This window comes from Centroberyx gerrardi, chromosome 1, assembly GCF_048128805.1.
Source record: "Centroberyx gerrardi isolate f3 chromosome 1, fCenGer3.hap1.cur.20231027, whole genome shotgun sequence".
NCBI lineage: Eukaryota > Metazoa > Chordata > Actinopteri > Beryciformes > Berycidae > Centroberyx > Centroberyx gerrardi.
In genome coordinates this window covers 18,949,099-18,977,060 of record NC_135997.1, presented here as the reverse complement: position 1 = coordinate 18,977,060, position 27,962 = coordinate 18,949,099, and the positions used below count along the sequence as shown (strand labels likewise).

General features: G+C 42.5%; 1 protein-coding gene across 1 annotated transcript in view; it reads left to right on the top strand.

Moving 5' to 3' along the window:
* The window catches only part of kiaa1549lb (KIAA1549-like b), a 56,409-nt gene extending 30,029 nt beyond the window's left edge, over positions 1–26,380 (top strand). Inside the window, exons 7-22 of the mRNA XM_071907092.2 lie at positions 336–504; positions 5,784–5,843; positions 7,656–7,807; positions 8,393–8,564; positions 9,310–9,473; positions 9,953–9,988; positions 11,889–12,079; positions 16,032–16,162; positions 17,204–17,328; positions 18,153–18,388; positions 20,257–20,389; positions 23,063–23,437; positions 24,219–24,316; positions 24,632–24,780; positions 24,884–25,035; positions 26,111–26,380. Coding sequence (XP_071763193.1) covers positions 336–504; positions 5,784–5,843; positions 7,656–7,807; positions 8,393–8,564; positions 9,310–9,473; positions 9,953–9,988; positions 11,889–12,079; positions 16,032–16,162; positions 17,204–17,328; positions 18,153–18,388; positions 20,257–20,389; positions 23,063–23,437; positions 24,219–24,316; positions 24,632–24,780; positions 24,884–25,035; positions 26,111–26,380 — 2,613 coding nt within the window. The remainder of the gene's footprint in view (positions 1–335; positions 505–5,783; positions 5,844–7,655; positions 7,808–8,392; positions 8,565–9,309; positions 9,474–9,952; positions 9,989–11,888; positions 12,080–16,031; positions 16,163–17,203; positions 17,329–18,152; positions 18,389–20,256; positions 20,390–23,062; positions 23,438–24,218; positions 24,317–24,631; positions 24,781–24,883; positions 25,036–26,110) is intronic.
* The last annotated feature ends 1,582 nt before the right edge of the window (positions 26,381–27,962 follow it).

Below are 27,962 nucleotides of genomic sequence, written 5' to 3'. Positions count from 1 at the left end.
ACCATTTGAAAACATTCACACTTCCTCTAACAAAACGATGGCTGGTATTAAAGTAAAGTCCATTATGGGTAGCTATTAAAGTTAAGAGTCTTCTTAAGATCTTCACTTACAAAACAGTTATGATTTTGCTGATAGAATGATCTGTGATTCTGAAATATTGACTGATGAAATTTAGGAAGCAAAATTCTTCCAGAATGGATAGTATTTTGGAATTAAATTGTTTTGGGGATGTTTTACATTCTGTCTCTATTCTGTAAATTATTGATGAGTATATTTATACATTTCTCTATGTCCTCTTCTTTCTCTGGGCCTGTACCACTCCTGTTCCCTCCAAGATGCTGGGTGTCTCCCAGATAGCCGGTTCTCCTGCTGTGTCACTGGTCTACTCTGTGAGGAACGGGACTGTCCTCCTTAACGGCACCGCTGCCTCAAACCTCCTGGGTCAGCTGTCGGCTGAGCTGGTGGGCTACTTCCTCTTCTATCCTCCACTTGTCATCGCTGAGCGTAAGTTACAAGTTCCATTCTGCAATACATCTATGACTCTGGGATGACCCAACAGTCTTAATTACAACAGACACCGGAAAACGGCCTTCTCATTCACCTGTGAATGTTTTATTTTCCAAACACACAGCAAGAAATGTCCATCTTAACAAGCCATTTAGTCTCATATTCAGCCTTCAAATCTTACTTTTGGTAAAACAAGAGAAAAATTCTGCCAATGAGGTGATATAACTCCAGTAAAATCCAGTGCAGTTTCACTGGTTTCAGGAATTTCTAGAAATGAGTGTTAATATCTTGAAACAAGTCAGAATAAGGCAGATCACTGCACTACTATCAAGAAAATGACACTTGATTCTACAAAATTCTTGAAACTAACTGATTTGCAATTGGAAACAAATGAAATGATCTAACCACATTGGCAGATTTTTCACTTATTTTACGAAAATGACGATCTTAGGACTCAATAATAGACTAAATGACTTGTTAAGATGGAGATTTTTTGCAGTGGGCAAGTCAAATCCAACCACTGGTGCTTCTCTTTGTTGAGTCCAACAGTCTATATCGCCTTTTCAGGCTTTGTCTCAGAGAGCGTGCTGGTGTGGCATCTTACTGGCCCAATCTAAAATCTTTATCTGTGTATATAGGGGAGGGTTAATTAAGAAGAGTTGATCAACCTTGCTGCCCTGAAGATCTGCCCCCAAACTCCATTCCAGTTCATGTAGCCAGAGTGGCTCATATTTTCTGAGTATTTGTAGCATTGATGTGGACCGGACTATCTGAGAAAGGCTACTGAAGCACTGGAAGAAGTCAGACTTTAAGCTGTAAGCCTGAGTGACGTCCAGTTTTTGAGTAATTGGATGTTCGTGACTGCTCTCCTGCCTTCCACAATCACAGTTGTTTTTTAATGATTGAGTCACTTAAAGATAGTTGATGCAGAGACACAACTAAGCCCTTTCCTTTCATCTCAGTCTGCTATGAGGGCATACTCAGCCTGGCGCTCCCTCTGTGTTGGAGTTGTGCACTCAGACAAACAAATGAAGAGTGACAGGAGTCTAAACGGCGGGAGTCAACACCGCTCCCAGTAGAGTCTCAGTAGGTCTGTATCCTTCCCCAGTTTAAACTGGGAAGTAAAATGTACACTGCTCTGTGGAGGGAGATACGACAGACGCACGTGAGGTTGATCCCAAAGCTCCAAAACTCACTCCTCCTTTCCTCTGTGACCCGGAAGTTGATGTTGGTGAGAAGAGGCTCTTGAAGTCTCCTTCGACGGAATATGCACAGGGTGTATCCTCCCTAGGAAGTCCTTTCAATTTTAGGGGGGATGACCTCACTGTGACCACATCCAGAATGTGACATCATTGACAAAACTTGACAAAACATGACAAGTGAATTACCAGCTCATAAATGTGAGTATAACAGTTAATATGAGTTACAGTTAACGTTACAGTTGACGTTACAGTCAGTGATATTTTCTAACTTGTAACGTTGCTAGTTAATGTCAGCAGCTTCAGGCTAATGTGTGAACAGTGCATAAAAACTCTGATTGCCAACGAGTCATATTGTGAGCTCAGGTTACATCAGTAATGATGATGAAGTAGCAAATAAACTGTCCCAACTGGCCTCCACTTCTCCTCGCTGCTCCTCTCCTCCACTCCATTCCTCCCCTTGTCTCCTCCACTTTACCTCCTGGTAGAAGAGGAGTGATAGTGAAGGAGGGGAAGAGGAATAGAGGAGGGGTGAAAAAGCTTTGGGATCCACCCACGGGTTACGGATCACCTCTGACCTCCCAGAATGCACCTGGAGTGACCACGTTGAGCAGAACCGAGAACCGAGGGGGGTCACGTTCAGACAAGCACACAGCATCTGGAACGACTCGGTGCCATTAATACACAGGCAGATGGCAGCTTCGGTTTACACTGTACCGCGTTTGAACCGAGATGAGTAGGATCGCCGGTAATGAACATTAAGTTAAAGCTCACTTTGTGTTGTGAATGGATTAAGTTAGGGAGACAAATTACCCCCGGGCAGGGTGGGGAGGAGGGGGGAAAGAGAAAGGAGAGGGGGAGCCAAGCAGAGAGAGACGCAAGTAGAATATGATATATGAATGGGAAGACAGGGATATACTATGAGGGGAGGAGAGCTAGACAGGGAGGGGAAAAAAATGTAAGCGCAGGAGGGGAAAGGGAGGACCGAGAGAGCGTATGACAGTGAGTTTGCCCTGTTTGTCTTGTACCCCTGCCATTAATGATATTACACTGTTCGCGGGAGGTGTGAGCAGGCCCTGGCATATGTTGGCAGCGGCTGGCTCCTCACTTCAAAGCCAATTATCGCGGTAAATAATTAACAGCGGGGGGATTCTCATAACACCCAGGGCCCGGAGTCTCACACCGTTCCAAAGCTGCTGTTTGTAGCACGGAGTATCCCACCGATCATTTCCTCCATCCTTCCCATGGCCCGGCTAGGCTGGACTGCTGCGTTCAGCTCTTTCACCCCCACCCCCCCTCCTCTGTTCTTAAACAGTTTCTCTCAGTTCAGGGAATATGTGTGAGGGCGTTTGGACAAACAGTATGTGTGAGACTGTGCTTCAGACAGAACGTCTCTGTTTAGACTGCCAAAAGTTTATTTTGTCTTTCGAAAAATAAAACTACAATCCAAGCTGTGCTGCAGTATTATCAAGCATTATTTTGATCATAGTTTTATGTTGCTGAATTGGATTTTCTTCTTTTTTCTATGCTCTTCAGATTGATGCAGTGTTCTGGTTTGTATCCCCCAGGCTCCCAATCGCACAACAGTGGAGGCTTATGTGAAAGCTCATCACAGATTAGCATTCTACATGATTGAAACTACTGGGCAGTGTTAAACTGATTTCTGCTGACATCCCTGCAGCGCTAGCCATTAACATGCTAAAGCCCTCCTCTCTCTTCCTTTCCTCTCTCTCTCTCCCTCTCTCACCCTCTCTCTCCTGTCATGCCTGAGTGTACATTTCAGCAGCGAGTCTGCTTTCATAGGCCAGTGATACAGCATTCCCCCAAACACTGCACCAGCCTCCAGCACAAGAGCTTAATCAGGCAGGAAATAGATGTAAGAGAACACAGAGGCACCCAGAGCACAGGCAGCTGGAAGCTCTCCTTGCTGCTGTATCCGTCTGACACACAGTGATAATGAGGCTCTAAGCTGAGGTTTTTACCGTAGAAAATGCGCCAAACTGTAAACCGTTCTCTTGTTCGCAAAGAGAAGTTTCAGAAGTTTCCATAGAACCGGCTCCAGAATCACAAGTGCTGGCTCACCAAACAGCTGATGTTTGGCTAGCGAGTTCTCTGCTGGTTGGGATGATAACAGCGAAGATAATAATTTTACTGATTTTTAATATGTTTTTGCATTTTTCTAGTTTGTAGACTATGAAAAACAAAAAGTTGAAAATGCAGTTAAAAGAAAGATTGGTTATATTGTTGATATTTAAATGTTTTTTGTTTTTTTTTTCCGTTTTGAACTCCTTTTAAAGTGCCACCACCCCCTCCTCCATCTGAGACCCACACCCTGCTTTCGCTGATCGATGGAAAAGCCACAGATTTCCATTTTCATACAGCTAGAAATTTTTTTATTTTTTATTTTTTTTATTTAACCTTTATTTAACCAGGCAGGTCAATTAAGAACAAATTCTTATTTACAATGACGGCCTAGCAAGAGGACAAAAGGACCTCTCGAAGGGTAAAGGGAAAAGGGGACAAAAAAAAAAACAAATCTGGATAAGACTATCAGACACAAATGTTACATACATCGCAGAGGCAGAGAAACCCAACACAGTATGGGAATGGGAAAATAATCAAAACACACACCAAACAAACAACCAAATAAAATTACAAGTCATGCAAGTCATGAAGCAGAACAGACAAATTTCTTTGTCAGTTAAAAGGCTGGGTGACAGTTGCAGGTGTGTGTGAACAACTCTGCAATAGAGTCCTTAAAAGTAGTGAGGAAGATCAATTTGTCCAGTTTCAAAGTCTTTTGCAGCTCATTCTAACTGCTGGGAGCAGCAAATTGGAAGGAGGACTGGCCAGAAGAAGTATTAACACGGGGAACTTCTAGCAAGATAAGTGTATCAAATAAGTCAGACCAAGGAGGGTTTTGTAAACGAGTGTAAGCCAATGAATCTCTCGCCGAATCTGTAACGATGGCCAATTAACAGAAGTGTATAAGTCACAATGATGTGTTGTATAGGGGGCATTTGTGGCAAACCTAATTGCTGAGTGGTACAAAACACTAGGCGTTCAAGGACACTCTTGCTTGCATGCCTGTAAATGACATCGCCATAGTCAAACAAGGGGAGAATGGTCATTTGGACTGGGGAGCGTTTCGCAGAGTGAGTAAAGGAAGAGTGATTCCGGTACAAGAAGCCAAGTCTTAAAATGGTAATCGGAAAAAGCCAAATGGAAATGAGAGGCGGCTATGTGAAAAAGAAAATGGTCAATTATCTGTTTGGATTTGACTTTTCATTTTCTGTGCTCTTTTTATCATTTTTTTTCTCTTTTCTATTTCAATTTTCCATTTTCACTTTTCATTTTAAGTTTTCTATTTCAGTTTGCATTTTCAGATTGCTGTTTCTCTTTTCATTGCCAATTTTTCTTTTTCTGTTTTAATTTCCGTTTTTTTTTTTTCTTTCATTTAAATTTTAATTTGGTATGATCATTCCTAATGCTCCACCAAAAAAAAAAAAAAAAAATCCAGCATTCATCATTTAATGATCACATATGAATATTAAATGAAAAAATCCTCCATACAAGAGTTCACCAAAGTCCAGTATTCAAGGGTAATGTCATTTATTTTAAGAACTCAGATATGCTATTTCATGAATGAGAGAAGTCTAATAAATATTTGTGAACATGAACAGTTATCTTCCAAATACCATACAAGACACAAGATACTCTAGTGTGCATTTTTTACAGTTTATCCATTGACAATGAATGGGAGACTAACTTTGTTGGCCCATAAATTGATGTTTGAAATGTTTGATGTTTTTACACTCAAATAGGCTTTTATCATTTCTACTATCTAAGGTGCTAATCTAGAAAATACACACATTCCCTGAGTGTCCCCTTTTTTCTTTAAGAACAGATTTTCAAGTCAAAACTTCATCTGAGTACATCTAGGTAACATAGGAGATGGTTAGATGAGAAGGCTGTGAAGGTTTCCTATTACAATTTTGGTTATACAAAGATTAAAACTTACAAAGATTGATGGTTTATAATGAGAAGGGGGAATGACTGTGTTTGTTGTCTTCGCAGCGCTGGAGTACCACAATCTGAACACCTCCATTGCTACCAGAGACTTCTGGGTGATCACAGGTAGGAATGACATTGTTTCACATCTTTTTTTACTGTATACTGTTAACAGTGACTTCTTTTGAAGGAGCTGATATGTTGCATATTGCTGTATGCCTCCATATCAGGTGATACAGTTGTTTTCCTTCAAGACATTCTTCACTACTTCATGTGACACAAGCAATCTGAACAGCATGTTATTGATTGTTTCTAAATCACAGGACTGTTGACTGTCATTGTAGCTAATGCAAGTGTTCACATGCAGCTCATATGGTTTGTATGGTATTGATGAGTAGTTACACACCCCACAGCCAGTACAGTTTGTCTTTTGTGTTAATTGCATTAAAGGGAAAATCCACCCTAAAACAGAGTTTACATGCTCATTTGTATGCTGTTTTGGAGATCTTTGATGATTAATTCAGCATAATGAAACATGATGATCTTTCGCAAAGCTAGAAGTCAGAGAGCCAAGACTAATCTGTGAGAAAGACTTAAGGGAATGTTTCATTGGACTTCTACACTCAAATTGGCTTCATTTCATGTTACTGCTAATAGTTCTGAATAAAAAAAAAAAAATACTGTACCCACATCATTATGAAATTCACCCTGGTTACTATCTTTGGGAACTTTGGGAGATATGTTGACAGTGTAGAGTAAACTGTCCGAGTTCATGGGAGTAATTTCATGTATGTGAATTCTGTATTGTGTTAGTGATGTTGGCTTTCCATGTGAGTACATGTACTGTACAGCATGAACACATGCCTGAGTGTTCAAGGGCGCCCACTCTGCGATGTAATGGATGGGCCTTTCAGATCAGACTCTGTAGGCTCTTAACCCTGCACTTACTGGGATGAGAGGCCCAGTCAGAGCAAGGTCATCCCCTAGGTAACGGGATTTACTCATGCTGGACTAGATGTACGACTGGGATTATTGCTTCTTAACCCTTACTAAACAGAACAAATTAAGGATGCGTCCTCGTTCAAAGCGATGGCCCGGAGGAGCATTTGCAGGAGTGTTACGGTACATACAGTACATCACACACACCCAGAGTCCCAGATGTGTGTGATGCACTGTATGTGTGTGTCTGAACTGTTGGTGCCCTTTAAAGTTTTAAAGTGTTTTGTTGAGGGAGGGAGCTTCTGTCTCACATCCCCGCCCAGATTTCCCCAACTCGTCTGGTTATTTGAACCGACCCTTTCAGTCACAAACTTGCTTCTCTAACCTCTAACATTAAGGTTATTTCCAGACACACACACCCCCCACCCACCCACCCACACACACACACACACACACACACCCCACCTCCATGCTTTCCTCTATTTCCTCCTCTTTCCCTTCCTTGCTCCTCTCCTCTCTTTATCCAGCTACCATTTAGTCTCTCTCTCAAAAGGTAAATTACACTTTCCAATGGCTTTATTCCAAAGTATTGACCTGTGTATTAACCTATGGTATTAACCTATGGAAAAGTATTTTACAGTAAATGACATACAGTTTGTACCTACAGTGCGCTGTTACACCCTGACCCTTGTAAGTAAATAATGTATTAGGGAGATTGTCAGAAATTACAATCAATATTATTGTCTATTTACAATACAGTACTTTTCCATGGGTCCATACACAGGTTAATATACTGGAATAAAGCCGCTGTGAAGTGTTACCATAAATGATCTTGCTCAAGTGCATCATTTAATTTCTGACCTCTTGACTGTGTTTTCATTTCTTACTTCACACTTGTAATTCTCCATCTATCTCTTCTTTCCATTTCCCCACATTACCTCTTTATTTCCTCTCTGTTTATCCATCTGGCCATCCTCTTTTTTTCATTTCCATTTGCAGTGATCCAGGATGTGGATAACTCCAGCCTGGAGGGACAGTACCAAAGCTTTGCCAGTCTAATGGAGCAGCGGCTGGCCGAGCTGTTTGTGGTGGCAGGCCAGCAGGGCACTCGTTTCAGGAGAGCCACCACTGTAGGCAGCTACACTGTTCAGGTAAGGGAGCAGTGCTGGCACAGCAGCCCGCAGGGGATGACATTCGCTGAGTCTCTCTGCAAGGATGAGCAGTTCCAACACTATGATGCATGCTGTTACAGAGTGAAAACACTGAATCACTGCAGAAGCTTTTTCTGACGTCTTTACCTGAATGCCCTGGCATGTGTTCATTAGTCAGCAGTCTAATGAAAACAACAATCCAATGGTTATGATGGCTTATTTCTTGTAACATGAATATTTCATGATCAAGTTGAAAACTAAGACACACACACTCAGATACGCACGTCTACACACAGAAGCATGATTATTTGTGGTCAGCCCTTGATAATTAGAGAGATTTTCAGCTCATCATCTGCTAATTGCTCATCAAAACAAGCCAGAGGTTGAATGTTTTACAAACAAAGTAGGCTGTGCTCTGCATGGTGCAATTTCTCTCAAGTGACTTTGAAGCAAAACACATTTAGCTTGTTCTCCTTGTTGAAATTTAAGCAACATATAAACAAAGAACCAAGCCATTCAGTGACAGCTGTGATATTCAGTATAACTGAGGCAACCGTATTTCATTCCCCCTTCTTTTCCAATCAGATGGTGAACATCCGGAGGGTGACAGGGTTGAAGAACCCAGCAGAAATGACCTACTACGTCCAGCAAAATGGCGTTCCACTACCAGGAACGTCTGCTGCCAAGGTCCTGAACACAGTGGACTCTCAGACCATGGCACTCACCCTGGGCTACTTTGTCCAGCTGCAAGCAGAACGTAAGCACAGCATCTGTCTAACAATTGACAGGAAGGCAGATAGATTGACAGGCAGGCAGACAAACAGACTGAAATACATGACTCATGCTGAGTTTCGAAAGAAGAGATGGTGCTAGGGTGAGGGGAGGAGAAGAAAAGGTTGAGAAAGCTTTTTGCTTCCTAATCTCTCTGAAATGCTCCAGGCAGGACATTGTTTGTTTGAGCTGCAGTGCTGTTCATTGCTGAGAGAGAAAGAGAGAAGGAGGGAGAGGGAGACAGAAAGAGGGAGAGAGAGGGAGAGACAGAGTTGGTCATGGGAGAGAGAGAGAGCATGCTGCATTCTCTTATAGATTTTTGTCCATAATAGCTGAATCAGGCACACTGTACATCAGGTTGGGCAGCATCCAGTGTCTGTTGGTTAGCATGGGTGTGACAGATGCATCTGCATGTTTTAGCAGGAGAGTGTAGGCTTTGCATTGTACTTTCAATGAGCCAGACATGTCTTTAAGCTTTAAATTATGTTTTTTTTAAATATGGCCATAACACTTACTACTACTTCATACTTCATGCACACTTTTGCCATTTACTTTATAGAGTATCCTGAGGGCATTGTATATAATTATCTTCTTATCTTGTTCAGCGCTTTATATTGCAATCTTGCATGAAAAGTGCTATATAAATAAAGTTTGATTGATTGATTGATTGAGAATATACTGAGTGCCACATGATGAAATGATGATGGTGAAAATGTGCTTGTTTCTTCCAGCTGTGGTCAAGAACCCTCCGAACAACCTGTGGATCATCGCTGCAGTTTTGGCCCCCATTGCCGTAGTAACACTCATCATCATCATCATCACAGCTGTTCTGTGCAGGAAGAACAAGAACGACTTTAAAGCTGACGCCATTGGCAACCTCAACCCCCGCGCTAAGGTAGACCCAGACTGTCTATCTATCTATCTATCTATCTATCTATCTATCTATCTATCTATCTATCTATCTATCTATCTATCTATCACACACAAGGTTGGTGTGTATGAGTTTGTGGGTATGTAGATTGTCTGTGTGTGTGTGCACGCGCGCTAAGGGTCTCCATTGATGAGTGTGTGGGTGACTTTTGTATGTGACATTTCGATGAGTGCAGATTACTAAATTATCATATTACTTGTATTATTATATCACCTGTTTTATTCAGTCTGTATGTCCTGCTGTACTGCTTTGACCAACATATTTTGCCAGATTGAACAAACACATACACAGATACAGACAGACAGTCACTCACTCACTCACTCACTCACTCACTCACTCACTCACTCACAGAGAGAGAGAATACACCTTCACCAAAAAGATGGTCAGAGATGGAACTTGATGAAATGGTGACATGCCTCTCTAACGACCTCTTTTGTTTTCAGATGGCATATCGCAGAGATGTGGGCTATTACCACCAGGTATCTGCCTCTCTCTCTCTCTGTTTCCTCTCATTACTGATCTGTGTGTTCATCTTGAGGGCTTAACTGTGTGCCAACAGTGGGATTTGACCTGGATTCTGGGCAGACATCACCACCTCTGATAGATTTCTATCCATCCTGCTGCTCTCATGAAAACTAAGGATACAGCTGCACTTTGGAATAATAAACCTTTCACAATGTGATTTTCTTGGTTGGAAGGCTAGTATCGCCTATTTGTCTTTTACCAATTTCCAGATGGCAAATTTGAAAGGCTAAGCTTTACCAAGGATAGAATGGTAGAATGTTTTTTGTGGAGATGGATTTTCAAGTGCGAGCGTGTGTGTGTGTTGTTTGTTCTGTGTAGAGGACTACCAGAAGATTGAAAACTGTTTCCATTATTGTTGCATCAAGGGTGTTACAATCTACTTACCAAAGTAATCTCCACACCCCCATGTCAGTGTGTCCTATTGTTGCTGTTTGCTATTTGTTCAGCTCAGTCCAGCTCTTGACTGGTGCATGTCAGTGCAGAAAAATGGAAATGTAGAGTAGAACACCCATCCCATTGGACTATACAGGGAATTTCATTCGAATAAAATAACTTAGAAAACCTTTTTACTCATCCCAATGTTTAGTGGTACAGTGTGTGGCTAAATTGAACATGGCAGTCAACTGAAAGCCTATTATGTGCCAGTGTGTTTAACCTCTTAAAAGCCACTTCAACACTGCTGTTGAATGTACTGCAAAGTCTCATTACATAATTACCACCAAAAAGCAAATTTCACAGTTTCACACTAGATTCTGATTCCAGGTGGAGTAACACATGGTGATATAATGCCGATACTGCCAGTTATTTTCTGACATATTTTTTACTTACAGATATAGTTCCTTCTATTACGTGTTTTAAAAAAAAAAAACAAGCAGAAAATTCTCAAAATTCTCAGAGAAAGAGTTTCTCCTGAAAGTTTAAATGAGGCAGCACTGGGAGTGCCTCTACTGTATACTCTCAGTGTCTGCAGGCCAAGCACTTTCATCACTTCCCCCTCTGAGAATTCCCACTGTGTAAACCAGCTAGCACTTTTACCTAGTGTGAAAACTTTATCACAAGACACATTTTACTGTGTGGTTGTTTGTATGTGTGTGTGTGTGTGTATGTTACAGAAAGAGAGGGAATGTGTGTGTTTTAGTCAGGGGAATATCACATATTGATTTCACCATGGCTTGGGGGCATTGAGGCAGTGATGTGTGACTGACAATTTATGACACTGTGAGGAGAGTACTCCTAAATCTTTTAAGTGTGTAAGTGTGTGTGTGTGTGTGTGTGTGTGTGTGTGCATATGCGTGTGTGTGTGTGTGTGTGTGTGTGTGTGTCTGGATTTGAACTCTTTTGGTCCCTACTGTTCGCTATAATCATGTGGACATCCAGTATGAGGTAGAACAGGGACACCCCACTGTGAGTCCTCCTCCTCCCCCTCCTCCTATTCATCCTCTTTGTGCTCTAATGCGTTATAACGTCTAACTTCATTACGGTGTTTCTGTAAAAGTCTGCGAATCTCATCTTGTCATTGCCCACTATGAGTCATTTATTCGATATGAATTGGGAAGGAAGATGAAAAGGGCTTCAGTTACAGCAGCGCTTATCTATTTCAAGGCACAGCAGCGCAGTAATCCTAGTTATGTTCCCTAAATCCTTTGGACACCTCTTAAAAAGCTACATGTTTGAACAATTTTGAGATGTCTGTCTAAGTGACAGTTCTGGCTGTCCAATGCATATCTGTGTGTTTCTGCCAGTCTGCCTCTAATTCTTTATAAGTATGAGTACAGGTATGTGTAAAGAAATCAGTCTTGCTTATTAAATCTCTTAAGGTTTTTAACTTTCTCCTCCCTCCTCCTCACCCACCAGCCAGTCCAGGGTTTTGACTATGCCAAGCAGCACCTGGGCCAACAGGGAGGGGATGAGGAGACCCTACCTGTCACTCAGGATACCCTGGTGATGTCCCTACCAATTCGGGACACACCACTTTCCCTGGAGAAGGCCCTGCAACAGGATGGCACTGCCAACAAGAAGAACCTCACCACTGACATACACAAAAGGTATCATTATCACTATAAATATAAATATATATATGTATCCCTGGCCTGCATCATCAAAAAGTCAACCTTTTAGAAAAAATACAAAGTGCTTTACAGAGCAACAAAGGACACAAATACAATTAAAACAAGAGAAGACAAACACAACACAATCATTGAGTTGAGATCTTGTGTGTTTGTTTTTGTGTGTGTGTGTGTGTGTGTGTATGAATGTGTGTTTATGCGTGCGTGTGTGTGTGTGTGTGTGTGGATGTGTGCAAATGTGCATAGTGAGTATAGATATTAGAGAGCTCTGGGGCAGCTTCACTGCAAACAACAGGAAATAGATAAAGAAGTATTTGCTGAGGAAGAAGTGCCTGCAGTTTGCAGATGATGTTGTTTTTCTGGCCTTATCGGACCGTGGTCTCTGATGTGCACTGGAACGGTTTGCAGCTGAGTGTGAGGCGTTGGGATGAGAATCAACACCTCCAAGCCTGAGGCCATAGTTCTCTCCCAGCAAAATGCTTCTCCCATCCAGGTGAGGGGGGGGGGGGGGGGGGGCAGCTTCCCCAAGTGGAGGACTTCAGTGAGGGGAGAGATGAGCCACGAAGCAAAGCTCTCGATTTACCGGTTGATCTTCGTTCCAACCCTCACCTGTGGTCAGGAGCTTTGGGTAGTGACTGAAAGAATGAGATCATGCATACAAGCGGCCGAAATGAGGTTCCTCTGCAGGGTGACTGGCCTCACTCTGTTTCATCGGATGAGGAGTTCAGTGATACAGGAGAACCTCGGTGTCGAGCCGCTGCTCCTCCACATTGAAAGGAGCCAGTTGAGGCGATTCAGGTACCTGGTAAGGATGCCCCCTCACCTCCCTTTGGAGGTGTTATGGGCACAATCCCCTGGGAGGAGACCTCAGTGCAGACCCAGGACACACTGCAGGGACTACATACACTAGATTTCTGAGGTATTTCTGAGGTCAAAATATGCTGTTTTGCCTTGATCTGTTTGTTGAAAGAGAGATTAGGATCAAAAATAACACCAAGGTTTTTAAAAGATTGATTAGGAGTAATTTTGCAGCCATCAAGATTGAGAGAGAAATAAGAAAAATTAGTTTGTTGTTGCTTCGGACCTTAGATGAGGAATTTAGGAGTAAGACCTTTTTTTGGTTGTGTTGTTTCACTTATTGCAGTGTAAAGTTTTGTATCATTGGCATATGAATGGAGGAGAACATTGCATTTACAGATAATAACACAAAGAGGAAGCATGTGAAGTGACAATAGAAGGGAACCCAGAACTGAACCTTGTGGGACACCATAAAAAACAGAAAGTGCAGAGGTGTTACCATCAGCTATGAAAAATTGTGATCTGTTTGCTAGACAGGAACAAGCTTTGAGAGCATTTGAGAGCAATGCAGTGCAGGTCAACAGGGTTCTCTAAGTGGTCAAGGAGAATGAATTGAATGATTGACAGTGTCAAAGGCGACACTTACATCAAGGAGGACAGAAATTGATGCAGAGCCCTGGGCTGTGGCCAAAAACAGGTAATTTGTGATTTTGATTAATGCTGTCTCAGTGCTCTGACAGTCTGAAGCCAGATTGGAAGGTGTCGTAGATGTTTGAATTGTTTGAATATCCTCAGCAGGCCATGGCTGCTTACATCAGCTTATATTCTACCTAAGGGATATTTTTTTCAGGGAGGTGTTTAAAGTGATATTTCTTATCTTATCTCTCGCACAGTAGAAGATGTTTCCTCTGATGTCAGAAAATTACCAGACGGTTATCAGTTGCATAATGTCAATTTATTCAGGACTATTTTAAGGCTTCTCCTTTTGCCCTCTTGCTTTTGTGGGCCATGAGATAAACTCCATTCCTTCAGAGACCTTTTACATATGTATCTATTGACTTATTTTTTTGCCTCTTCCCCCTCCCAAGAGTTTTTGTTAATGCTAAACACCTTCTTCATCTTAATTTGAAGTATACCAGACTTCTCCAGGGCCTTGATGTCTGTCTCTCTATCAGAGCTGTCGGTTAGTTTTAAACACACAACAGGTGTAATACATTTGTTTGTGTTTGTTATCCCAAGGATTGTGTCACTGCCCTTTCAGTAGGCTCCTGGGTTAAAGGCAGGATCATATAACACAGAGAATCCCTCCGGCCCTCTTCTCTATCTTCAGCTCATCCTACCCCCCATCCTGAAGGATAGGTCATTAACGAGGGTCTCTGTATGGGCAGGTGAAATTGACCGTTTTCCTCATCTGACAGTCAGTAGAGCTGTTTCGGAAATTAATGGCCATGTTAAATCATACTAAATTATTTTATCGAGGAACGCAAAAGGGCATAATTTTTCACAGTGATGCAATATAATGAGGACAACTGAAATTTATGTGACAGGAAAGGGAATCTATATAGTAGAAGTGCTGCAAAAATGAATTTGAAGATTCCTGAGGCAACAAAAGTTTGCCTTTTCATTTTTTCTTTTCCGTTCATCAGAGCTGTTGGTCCTATAGCTGGCTGTCTTATTATGAGATAAACTCTTTATATATGATCATTCATGACCGTATTTTCAGTTTTTAACCAGCACATCATGCATGCATCCTAATACATAACAACCTTCTCGTTTAATGTCTCCTCATTGCCGTTTCATACTATATTCACAATGATAAATAGCATGACAGCAAAGATTAGATATAGTGTGTGATACTGACTTTTTACACTCTCTCCCAAGATGTATTTATAACTTCAGAATTGTTTTTGGCAGTGTAACCATAACGTCAGTATTAGGATGCAATCAATTTGCATGGGGGGGGGGGGGGGGGGGGGTAGAGAGAATAGAGATAAATTACATGGAAACATTGAAATTAAAACTTGCAGATGCTCATGCGGGCTACCTCTTCTTCAAAGTCAACCCTTTATTTGTATCACGGTCACAGATCTATCAGCTGCTCACACCCACCTACACCAAACAGATACTCAAACATACAACCATCCCAATCAGGAAATGTAAAAATATTCTTTACACATCGTCAAGCACTTTTAACACACTACACATCTTTGTTTTATTATGCAGAGCCTGTGAATGTGGCATGAAGCATTGTGAAGCAATGTGAGAGCAGCGAGAGAAGTCACTGTCTCCCTCTTCTGTTATCACTTTTACCAGACAATTAGGGGACAGACCATGGTGCTTTGATGTCACTGTCAGCCTCTTGGTCTTCTGAGCTGGGGCTTGATCAGCTCTAATGCAAACTACAGTCCAGCTCGTTTGAAGCTCGTTGAACAAGAACTAGATAAAGCAATTGTTTGTTCAATTAATGGGAAAAAAAAACATGCTTGCTTCACCGTGCACATGGACATGCACATTGATTTTGAAACACATACATGCGCATACATACATGCATACATCAACATAAAAACACACAGGCACAAGCTCACAAATGCATGCATGCACATAAATGCACACACACACACACACACACACACCCATACACACACAACTTGACAAGGGAATAATTACATTTTCCTATTATTATCATCATCAAATTTTAAACTTGACTACCTGATGACCAGATGTTTTTATGTGTCTCTGTGGTCTTGCTGTACTACTGTAACATTCTGGTGTAATCAGTGGATTATTCTAACATTGCTATAATTCCACTGTAGCAATTAATGAACCCTGAAGACAAAGAGCTGAATAGTCTTGATTCGGTAGGTAGGCTACCTATCCTTTGGAACAAAGGCACTGTATAATGGTGGTGTTAACAATTAATGGACAAACAATTGTCCATTATACAATAAATACAATACCAAGAACTACAAATACAATAATATATTATTATGTTTGAGGGTGAGACTGGACTCAGGCTTGAGAGAGGGAGGGAGGGAGGAAGGTGAGGTTGTTAAAGGGAGGGATGACATAACCTGGCTGTGAGCCCAGCTTCCTGAGAGCTCACCGCCTCTCCTGTTGCTATGGTTACTTGCAGCAGGTTGCCGAGCGAGGACGGTTCCGTCATCAGCAACGAATCAGAGAAGCTGAATTCCGGCAGGGGCTTGACAGTGCAGAAAGTCACAGCACAGCAGAAACTGACAAAGGAGGAGACGCGCAAGAGGGACGGTGAGAGTCACACACTGATGCAAATACAAATAATTTATTCCACAACCCCTTTTGACGTTTGCAGACAAGCTCAGGTATGCCACAAATGCCAAACTCCTTTCCCATTCTTCCCTCTTAAAACACTTTTCCAGTCTTCCTTTGTTTCTCGTGCACCCAGGTACCCTCAGAGAAACGCACTGCCACTGCAGCTTTTTTATAGCCAGAAAGCTACTCAGCAGTTAGCAGAGATGGACCTGATGAATATGCATGAGACAGACACTCTGCTGACATGATACAGTATGTCACAGCAGTGAATGCTGTGACATACAGGCAGAAGTGCACACACCACACACCACACATGCACAAATTGATTGTAGAAAGATGCTTATAACCTACATGTAAGATATAGAGATATGTTAAGCTGAACATTTTATTACGTTGTCCTGGAAAATAAGTGATATTTGTTCAGCAGTTAGATGTTCAGCAGTTCAAATGAAAAGCTTTAAGAAGTTGAACGTATTTGCTCTTCTATTTTTGCACTGAAGCGCAGTGTTCCACATGTGGTGCTTGTAAGTCAAATTAATCAAATTCAAATACTCCGCTTTTAAATTGGATTGAGCTCGCTAGATTATAGCTTTCCTAATGGGTGGATTTGAATAATTCATCAGCAGAGTTAAGGGAAACTAGAATTTAATCCAGTTTGTCTGATGCAGGATAAGGAATGAAAGCGCAAAGTCAGTTTCTTTCATCTATCACAGAGATGCATTGCCACAACCTTGGAAGCGAGAGCTGTCTCTGTGATCTATTGCCTCGGTCCACTTCATTCGCTGACATAAAGGACTGATGTTTGACGGAATCTCACAGTGTCAGCCAGAGAGAGCCAAGGTGACCAGACAGTGACAGCCAGCAAGCCAGCCAGCCAGCCAGACAGACAGACAGACAGACAGACAGACAGAGAGAAAGGTGAAGAGAGAGAGACAGTTTGTTCCCCTCTGACTGACAAGGTAATGATTAGAGGTATCTGTAGTCCCTTTATGAGTGAACTCCCTCTTTGTTCTTCAGATCCATATGACACCTCCTCTGGCTCCCTGCAGCTCATTTCCATAAAGCCTATGGCGGCTCAGCCCACCTACTCACGCCCCGCATCCTCTGACCGCAGCCAGGACTCGGCCATCCTCAATGGAGAGGTGATGCACATGCACACATTCACACACACAGATTCACACGTGAAGGAACGCACGCAAACGCACACATGCATGTATTTTACGAACAAATGAATACACTTATGCATACAGAAACGTGCTTTGAGAGCGGCATGCTCCTTCCTAGAACCCATTAAGGACAAGAAAATAGAAAATTGAATCCTAGAAGTCATCCATTTTACGGAGACCAAACTTTGTTGTTCCTCTGCTCTGGATTTGAACCCCTGAAGCTCTGATGACCTCTGTGGTGCATAGTGCATTCAAGTTGAAGCGTTGAAGTAAGATTAGATGCCTGGAACCCTGTTTAAAGCTTGAAAGAAGGTATTTTACCACGGGCACATTCTTTACTTTTTTCGACTTTAAAAGATTGCTTTTTAGATATGTTGTGAGCTTTGTTCAGTTCTAAGAATTTGTGGATGACAAACATCCAAGTCATTTTTCCTCCCAAAACTACATAGTGTAACCTTAACAGCAAACTTTCTTGCAGTATTGGAGCAATGATTGCAATTTGTTCAATATTATGACACCTTGCTACCTTGGTGTGTTCTTATCTAAGGCTATACTTTTACACATCAGAATGATTTTTGAAGCAGTGTAATAGCAATGAAAACAAAACAATCTCTTTGACTGTGGTTGTTTCAGTTTCTCTGTAGAGCTTTTTACTCTCAAGAACCTTCTCTGATCTCTCATTCACTCTACAGACAAAGACGTTTTCAGGCAGAACCATACCATCTAAGGACTGCCTTGTGCCTGTTTTTCTTCTAATCTTCACACGTTTCTTTGCTTCCCGCACTCCCTCCCCTCTGCAGGTGAGCATGGCTCTGAAGCAGAAGTCAGACATAGAGCACTACAGGAACAAGCTGAGGCTGAAGGCTAAGAGGAAGGGCTATTATGACTTCCCCTCAACCGACGGCAGCAGCAGCAGTAGGGCCCTGGCGCAGAGGCAGCGGCACGGCCACAGCCATGAGAGGGCAGCCGGTGAGCATGGCAGAGCGCTGGAGCCTGATGACGACCGGGGCTCCACTTATGTCAAGTCTCGCAGGAGGTGAGGGGAGAGTGGAAACGCAAGTGGAACCAGGGTTGGCTGAGTGGAAATGGGAAAGAAATTCAGTGCTTAAACCATATCAGACCTTAAAACCAATCCTGAAGCTAATGTGTGCTATGTGGAGATTTCATTGAGACGTAATGATATAAACCAATATCCACACACGCGGGCCAGCTGTGTTGCTGTTTTCACCTCTTTTCTAACGCTTGTTGTCAAATTCCGCTCCTAAGCTCTTCCCAGTCCATTAAGTAGCTTTTCATTTTTTTTAAAACTAGCTTGTCTCCTCCCTCGCTGTTTAAAAGCGGCCCTCACCCCCTCCCATTCCTGAAAATTTTCTCGTAATGGCGGAATCGATGAAGCGAGCGAGTAAACTTGTTAAATGAGTAAACTTGCGACCTACCTCTTCACTTGTCATTGTGGGACATGTAACCTTCAGCGGGAGTAAGATCTGTCAAAGCGATTTGCAATGTTTGTCCTTAGTAGGCTTCTGTAGTGCAGTGGCTTTGCTGTGTTTTATTTACAAATGTGTTGTGGTTTCTGTCACCCTCTAGTGATCAGAAAATGTGCATATTGCAGCTTTAAGTAAGGGTATGAGTAGATTTGGGAGGATATACTTTGTGCACTTCTCACAAAGGTAAAGAGCGTGTACCTCTCACAAAACGCTGCAGGTGATATGGCATTCTATACCACATGCTTGTGATTATGTTTCTAATCATGGCTAGTTACCCCCCCGCCTGCTGGCCTCTGCCTAATTTGCTTATGGATAAGTAAAATTGTCTGCTCTAATGTTGTCATTATCCTGTCTTAGTACCCAGAAGAGGGACCCATCAGGCCTGTCTGATTAGTTTGATCCCGATCCTGAGCCTCCATAATGGAGATAAGAGGATTGGCTGTATTTGGCTGGAAGCTGGACCGTCCACTATGCTGCTTCTGTCCTGCTTCTGCTCCACAGATGCAGATAAAGATGGACGGAGTCTTAGGTTGTTAGAGATTCAGGTCAAGGGTGCCAACAATCTATTCCACACCACATTAACGTTTACTCACACTAGCTGTCCTCAGAGTGGAAAGCAACATTTGAATTTTGGCTTGTGTGTTGGCTTAGTGACAGGTTGGATGGACTCGTTATTTTCATATTTCACCCTCTGGTGAGCGAGATAGGGATGTTACCAACTGTTTAAATACTCTAGAATATTTGTGCACGCCTGATCAGCTACATCAACAGCATGCTCCACCCACTGAAGTGATAATACTGCTAGAACATGTTCACTGATAGGCATCTTGTTCTCTGTAATTGAATATACATTGTTGTTTTGTTGTGCTAGATGCTTTATCAATATTACATTTTGCTGTGCTACACTGTGTTCCCTCTCAAGGACATCCTCATGTCTGGCAGCACTTGGCAAAGCATTTAGAAAGATTATGTAAAAGTGTTCTGGCTGAGAGAGTAGCTTTTTAGCTATAGAGAGAAGCAGTGAGATCGTCATGATTACTTTTGCTAGTTATGCAATATTATGCTTCAGTGAGAGTACAGTTGAAGAAAAGTATGACAGTGAGGATGATATCCTTATAATGAGAGGTACTTTTTGAGTCAACCCTCTTTACTTATGAGATATCCTAACTCATCTACATTTTGGTCTGTACCTGAACTTCGTTATGTGCCTTTTGGAAAGGGAATCGATTACTTTTCCCCACCTTGTTCATCATGTCTGGCACAATGGAACCAACGGGATTCATTGCGTGAGACCCTCCTCTGACCCCTTTCACCGCAGGCACACTAAAGCCAAGCCTCAAAGTAATTGAAAGGATTTCAATTAATAACTGCCCCAGGTCTGATCTGTACTAATGCCACTCTTTACTCTAATTGGCAGGCACTCGCAGGTGGGGCAGACAGCCTATCGCAGCAGACAGAGCCTGAGCAGTCCCAGCCCCGGGGGGACAGAGATGGACCTGCTTGTGATGAGGGAGAGACCGAGGAGAGGCATCCGCAACAGTGGCTATGATGTGAGTCGCATTTCATCACCCACTTATCCCCACTCCAACAGCATGGGGACATGATGATACGAGGAGTTTCATTCCAAAATTTTAAGTTCACCATTTGAATAAAAGTAATACCTACTGTAACAAAATTGTTGATCACGCAACATTATAAAACAAATTATGGTACTTTTTAAATCATAGTGGGTAAATTACGTTCTTGGTAGGTAACAGAATGACTCTTTTGTAGAATGGATCTTTTAAGTTAGAGATATTCAATCATGAGATTCAAGAAATGATTACTGTCCTAAAATGGATATACAATGGTGTCACTATATGAGAACTAGGTAATGATGTACAAATGATGCACTAGCAATAGTATTCTTCACTTATGAATCAGATATAAACTTTTAACTTATCTCATTACTAATGATGTACTACTCAAATCTAAATATTTATAATGTAATAGGTAACTTATTATTGTTCTTAAATTCATTGTTAACCCACAGTTTGTTAAGGCTTATGAACATTCATTATTCATCCAAATTGTGTTTGCACGCCTAAGCTTTTGCATAGAGATGGGATTCTCAGGTGATAATGATGAATAATCCAGGTGATAATGATGAAACCTTCAATACATACAAATGTCACATTTTGATATTTGCAGGCAAGCAACATGTGGAAGGTAAAAGTAGAAAAGATTTTCAATCAGTTCTTGTCAGTGCTGAATCCAGGCCTTGCTGCCCTAGGTAGGACACTGTGCAGCCATGTGTGAGATGGAAATCAGACATATTCTGCTCAGGTGTGGTTTCAAGTGTGCCACAGCAGACTGAAGAAAGAGAAGTGGTTCATTCATAATTAAGAATTAAGATTCATAGGGTTCTGTCATTTGATATATAATGCATTTCAGGAAGGGCTGCTTTTACGTCTGCACTCTTTTATTCTTCCATTACGATACTGTTGCTGTCATGCAGGGAGAATACTAGTATGTGAGCTCCCAAAGGTAATCTAACAGACCATATCTAAAACAAAACAACAGAAACAACAAAAAAAAAAACCTTAAACACTGTATTCAACACCAAGCTATCCTATTGATAGATAAAAAGATTTCACTGACTAAGACTGCCTGCCAAATTGTGTATTTTCTCTAAATACATTCGGGAGGCACTGGGGCAGCAGGGGGATTCATGGTTGGTCCATCAACAGCCATGTAACCTTGAGCAAGACAGTGTCAGCTAAATGCTTTAAAAGTAAATTAAAAGCAATGCAGTTCAGTAGATTTTCGACAAGCTCTACAAATTCCAGTTGTTTGATCCCCATCTCCCAGCCTCATGACTCTTGGGCCACCTCTACTTGCACTGCTTGCACTGCACTTAGCCATACAACTGTTTCAACTCTGTTAAAAAAAAAAAGGCATAATAGCCTCTACTAGCTGCGCTCTCCTCCTGCAGAGCTACTGGCCGTATTGATTACAGTGGGACTACTGTAGCTGCAGGCCACATCACTGCAGATCCATGTCTCTGCCTGTCCGTGTTGCAGGGGGGACTGATTTATGAGGTGCACTATGCTAGGTCTCCTGTGGCTACCCTCTATTCGCACAGGAAGTAGGGCAGCCTCAGCTCCTGTTCATTTATCACTGAATAAAAAGGACTGGATAAATGGAAACATGGAGGCTGGGAGAGGGAGAAAGAGCAGAGGATGTAAAACAGAGAGGAGAAAAGGGATGGAGAAGATGGAGTGAGGTAGTAGGGAAAGGGATACAGTGGGAGAGAAATGAATATAGAAAGTGGGAGAGGTTGCTGGTAAGAGATACAAAAGAGAAGGGGGAGAGGAGGGAGAGACATCATCGAAAGAGTAACACATATAGACCTCCAGCAATTTGCTGCAGCGCTTAATTACTTGTGTGTAATTTGCTGGATTGTTTATCACCACAGGAGAGGGGGAGCGCAGATGAACAAAGCTTACTCACTATAACAAACTGTCCCCTGGTTCTGCTGCCGAGCCTACTGGGACCGTGCAGCACCGCTGGATCAGGCTCATCCAGCTGGCATATCTCAGGACCACAGCGTAGCATTAGACAGGCTCTTCTAGCTCAGTCAGCACCTTGTCAACAACCCACTGTGAGGATGAGTCAGTGACTTCCCGAGTCGTTATAGAACTTATCATTTCTCAGCCTTCTCAAGGTGTATCTGTGACATCCCGCTAAGTCATCGAGGGGAGGTTTAATTTCCTACTGTTGGATCCAGGTGTAAATCAGGACACGGCTTGCCAGGTGGGCTCTGGTGTGGATTCATCCACACAAGCCAGCCCAAAAAAGGAGAAAATTAAAAACACTGGGCGCTTTAATTAAAATTGTGCCCGAGTTTCATATCATTCTTTTCATTCCTGTTTGATACATTCCATAATGATTGCATCTGGGTCTACTTCTCAATCAGACCGCATGCTCGTTCTACTGTACATGGATCAGCAAGTCAAAGTTTGAAAGTCTTTGTTGATCAGAAGAGGAATGCTGCATGGCTTTAAACGTGTTCACTGGAGATGCTTATTGGACATTTGGGGAGTCCATGTGTGAAGGAAAGAGAAGTGAAAATCCAAGGCACTCTCCTGAAGTTAAAAAGCCTTTATTGTTTATTATTGGAAAGTGTTTGTTGAATATATGTACTCATAGTAGTTGTGTGTGTGTGTGTGTGTGTGTTTTAGACTGAGCCTGAGTTGATTGAGGAGACGAATGTTGACCGTCTAATGGGGCCACAGGGATACATGTACGGCCGGGGGGTGAAAGGCCACTCAGAGACATCCACTCTGAGCTCACAGCCCTCCATTGACGAGGTGCGACAGCAGATGCACCTGCTGCTGGAGGAGGCGTTCAGCCTGGCTTCGGGGGGGCAGTCCACATCTGGACGGCACTCGCACCACCACCACCCCCATCCTGGCCACTACAGCCCCGCGCCGCCTCCCCTTCCCTACACAGACGTGGTGACCAGCGCCCCTGGCACGATGAGCCGTGGACGGGGGGGCCTGCAGTGGGTGCCGTCATATGGAGCAGATATGTATCAGTGCAGCCTGCCCAAACCAGTAAGTGGGATGATTATATTTTGCTAAAAACAAAATCTGGTTATTTTCAACCTGGGCCTTGTTTTCTTAGTTTTTGCCATCATGACGATTGTGTTCGAAATAGAGCTTTTCATACCTCCACTTCGCTGCTCTCCAATACAAACTCAAGGGCCAAAGCAAGCTCCAACAGTTGAAACCAAAAAGCGAGTAAAAGACGTTTATATTATGGTATTAGATATGTTATTTTAACTAGTGTGGCTAGTTGGCAACCGTACAAGTATTCTGATGCCATGTTCATGTCATATCGGATGTTGTGGAAATACAAACTGCCGACTGGGAAACCCATTCAAAATATAAATGATTTTTGATATGGGCGTTCCAACGAGTAAAACTGAAAAAAACTGAAGCAACAAAATCCTATTCTTCCACTTCTTCCAACAAGGAAATGTGTGAGCAATGGAACAAATGGGCTACTATAACTGAAATGTTGTGATAATTGTTCCATCACAGCTATCTAAAGACATGTGGAACCGCAGTGTGAGTGTTACTGTGCTGAAAGGACATGTTGTAATCGGTTTTTGGGTTCAACTGTTGGAGCTTGCTTTGGCCCTTGAATATGTAGTGAAGAGCAGCGCTCCAGGCCAAGTGGAGGTATCTCTACAGTGAAGTAAGTGATGAAATCTTGAACACAGTCAATGGCAAAAACTTGGAAAATAAAGCCCAGGTTGAAAATAACTGGAATTATTCTTAACAAATATGTGAGAGTAGCTATAACCTTAAAAATGTTCACTGTCTGTTTAAGGCCTTTCGCTTCACCCAGCTCCCTGACATGGCCATGGGCTCTCCTCCTCCCCCTTTACCACCTCGCACCGGACCGCCTCCTGGGACCTCCTTAAGACGGTGAGGCCTAAAGAATAAGCCACACTCACAGACACAGACACACACACTGTTAGTAGCATCCTGAATCCCATCAGATATTCCTCATTTATTCACATTCAAATTCACGTTCAGGGACCAGATATTCAGTAGGTAATATTCTGTGGCCAGGGTGATTTTAGGTCTTGTATAAATTTGAATATTGAACTAGTGCATTGAAAGATGCCAAGAATATTAATGAGGAGCATGCACTTTTCCACGTGGAGTGTCTCTACCATCTAGTGGCACAGACCTAGAATTGCATTGAATTTGTGCCTCTGCAATCTCTGTCCAACTTAGTTCGTCATCTGACTTGGGGCCTAAGGGCAGGAGCTCTGAGACATCTGTCACTGACATGCAGGCTCAACATGACAGCAACCCTTATGGGCCAACCTCCAGAGCTGCACTCCCACCCATCACTGCAGAGCAGCCCGTGTCCAACTACTCAGGTGAGCCTACAAGGAGCCTTAGATGACTCCTAACTTTTAGAAGCAACCCATAATGTGCTTTACTTTCATCAGCAAACCTTGATCTCTCCCCTCTTCCAAACAGGAAACCCAATAACAGCTGTGTACGCCATCCCAGCCGCCAGGTCCGGCTACTCTGAATACTTTGTCTCCACACCGCCCACCTCCTACCGGAGTCCATCCTGGATGTCCTATCCGCCTGAACCTGAGGACGTGCCGCCACAGTGGGCAGACACTGTAAGGGACCCTAGCATGGCTGACCCACACTCACCAGGAAACACCCAATCCTGCTCGAGGGCTAGGAACAGGAGCTAGTTGGAGAAAATTTCATAATGACGAGCAATGAATCATCTGGAAAATTAGGTGGAATGTAAGCTAAAGCACTGCACCGGATAGGGCTATATAGGAACACACACACACACACACTAAGGGGGTCAGTAGGGAAATGTATCTGTGGCATGTCATTGGAAATGTATTAAAGCATTGTAGCTGTTTGCAGTCAGTCTCATTATGGTTCTGACACTGAGCCAACAAATCTTTACTGCTCATGCTCCTATCTACCCTTGAACAGGATTGGGCCTTGTTGCACAGTGCTCTTCCTCTTTAAACCCCCCCCCCCCTATCTTTCATGAAAACAAGATGGGCTCCATTCTACCTGTCAGATCTGTTATTACCCATGTGACCCCCCCTCCCCCCGCCCTCCCCCTCTTCCCTGCACTGGACTCTCCTTGTTTGTATGGAATGTTCTCTTTATCCCTGTCTGTCTGCCTGTTTCAACCAGATGCCTTCACGCAGTGTCTTTTTGCAGAACCAGTGTCATTTAGAAACCATTTGCTGAACTGAATTTATGGCTGGCGTTGAGTGGACACAGCAAAATACCGGGGTAGTTGAGCACATTTCCTAAATGAACACCTATTTACTTTTTTTTAAGAATTTTTTTTGAGTTGTTGTGGTATAAATCAGACAGTTATGAACATTTTATGTCGACATTCGAAAGTAGTCCATTTTTGGAGTTCAAACGCTTTGTTTGAATTGAAGTCCATTTCAGAATCACAGATCCTCACACTCATTACTTTCCCCGTTATTTTGGTTCCTTTAAAGTGATTTCTTTCCAAATTCCCTTGTGTATATTTTCCCTTATCACCCATTTAATTATTTCTAAAATAGTGGTGCAAGAGAGAAAATGTTCACTCAGCAAAATGAAAAACTAAGGCATATATCCTTCTAATAATCTAATTGGCAGCCATTATTTTCGTGGGCAGTGATAATGTAGTTGCTATTTTCTTGATGCCCTGTCTGCCCTGTTTTGCAGGTGCCCCTGCCGGGGTATGTGGAGGCTTTTCCTCATCCCCGCTACCCACAGGGTAGCTCCACCCGGCTCCCCCTGCAGTACAACCAGGCACCGGAGCAGCCACCCACTGCCCCTACCACAGCATCCCAGCAAAGCCTGCCCCAGGCTGGGAAGGACATGGACCGCATGCCCCTGAGCAGCCTTTCCACCTCTGCACTTGTGCAGGCTATCCGCCAGGAGGTGGCCAAGCTGGCAAAAAAGCAGAATGATATGTTTGAGTTCCAGGTGTAACTCTGCCCCTAGTGTCCAGGAGGTGGTTTGCCGTGTGTTGGTCTCATTTCATCGGAGACGCACAAAGGTGGAACTCCTTCAAACTGCTTTTTGATGTTTGTACTATAAGACTGACTGATCTTCTTTACCCACTGATTTTTTCTTTCCTTCTCACACCCTACATTGGTGTTTTTCAACTCCCGACTTATAGGTACTGAAAGGTGATGGCTTTCTGAAACAAACTATCGTCATCTTCTATTAATGATGTCTCAAGTAAGTACATGCATCACTTGTAGATATGTCAACAGGACACACTCAATGGTAAATATTATCATGGAAAAGATAATTTTTTCCATGATTAGTCATTTTTGCGAATCAATACAAATTGAGGAGAGAGGGAAAGTAGCATTATTCTGTCTGTACTGAGAGGACCAAATTATTCCAAACAGAAGGTTAAGTATAGACCACAATGTATATAAGCATGTACAGTATAAGGACACCATGTATCTTATCTCTTTTTATAGACCATATCAGCCTCAACAAAATGGGCGACACCAATATTGGTTCATTCAGCCATTATAGTATCATATCAGACTGCAAGGTCAGTTTTCAAAATTCTTCACTGTCAATCTATTTTCATGGCAAATAGTAAAACCACAACAATAACAACAGAAATGGTCCATCCTTGGTGGTCTCATAATTTTCAGAACTTTAAACAGTAATGCTAGCTCCCACCGATTATCAAATTGAGTAAATAATTTGCATCTGCTTTTTTTAAGTAAGCCCAACATGCTGTTTGGATCGCTAAAAAACACAAAATCTCAAGCTGCATATATCATGTTGCACACTTAAAAACTGATGAAAATTGTTGCCTTTATGTATTTGAAATAAAATTAAGCATTTGTCCTCGCTTCATATGTTTTGGTGTACCCCACAAGGTACATTGACTTGAAAAAAGATAGATATTTTCTTTGAAAAGGGATGAGTGGTTTTTATAGTATATTGCCGTGGTTGGATACTGAAATACACTACTTAAGGAGACAGAGGCACATAACAAATGTTAATGCCTCTGAACATTAACTGACTTTGACTCTATTATAAACTATTATTTATCTTTTCTTGAACATATTGCTTTTGCAGATGTGACATTTTAGCACTCATGAATCCATAAGAAAAAACCTTTGTTAAGTTTATTTATAGTTGCAGCTAGATGAACATCTCATAGTAGCAGATTTATTCTGAGCCCTGTGATTTGAGGATGCACAGATGTTTCAATGCACATACAACCCAAAAGCCTTTGGCACAAAGCTACTCTCTTCAGCTACTACTCTCCAGCCGCTGCTGGCAGGGTGGCACATTACTTGTAAAGTTAGGTTCAGACAAGGTGGCTCCACGGTTTGTTTACTGGGCCTGTATGCAGAAGGCATCTTGATGGTCTCACTGGCCTCACTTACTAATCCGAGACCAGTTTGTCTCTTCTGAAGTTCATGTGGTCATTTGACCTGATGAGTGATCCTGGATCAATACTCCTGTTCTAAGAACCTTTATGTGCACAAACCCTGAACTCTTTGTGTGACTTAACATTGTGAATGTCTACCTGAGA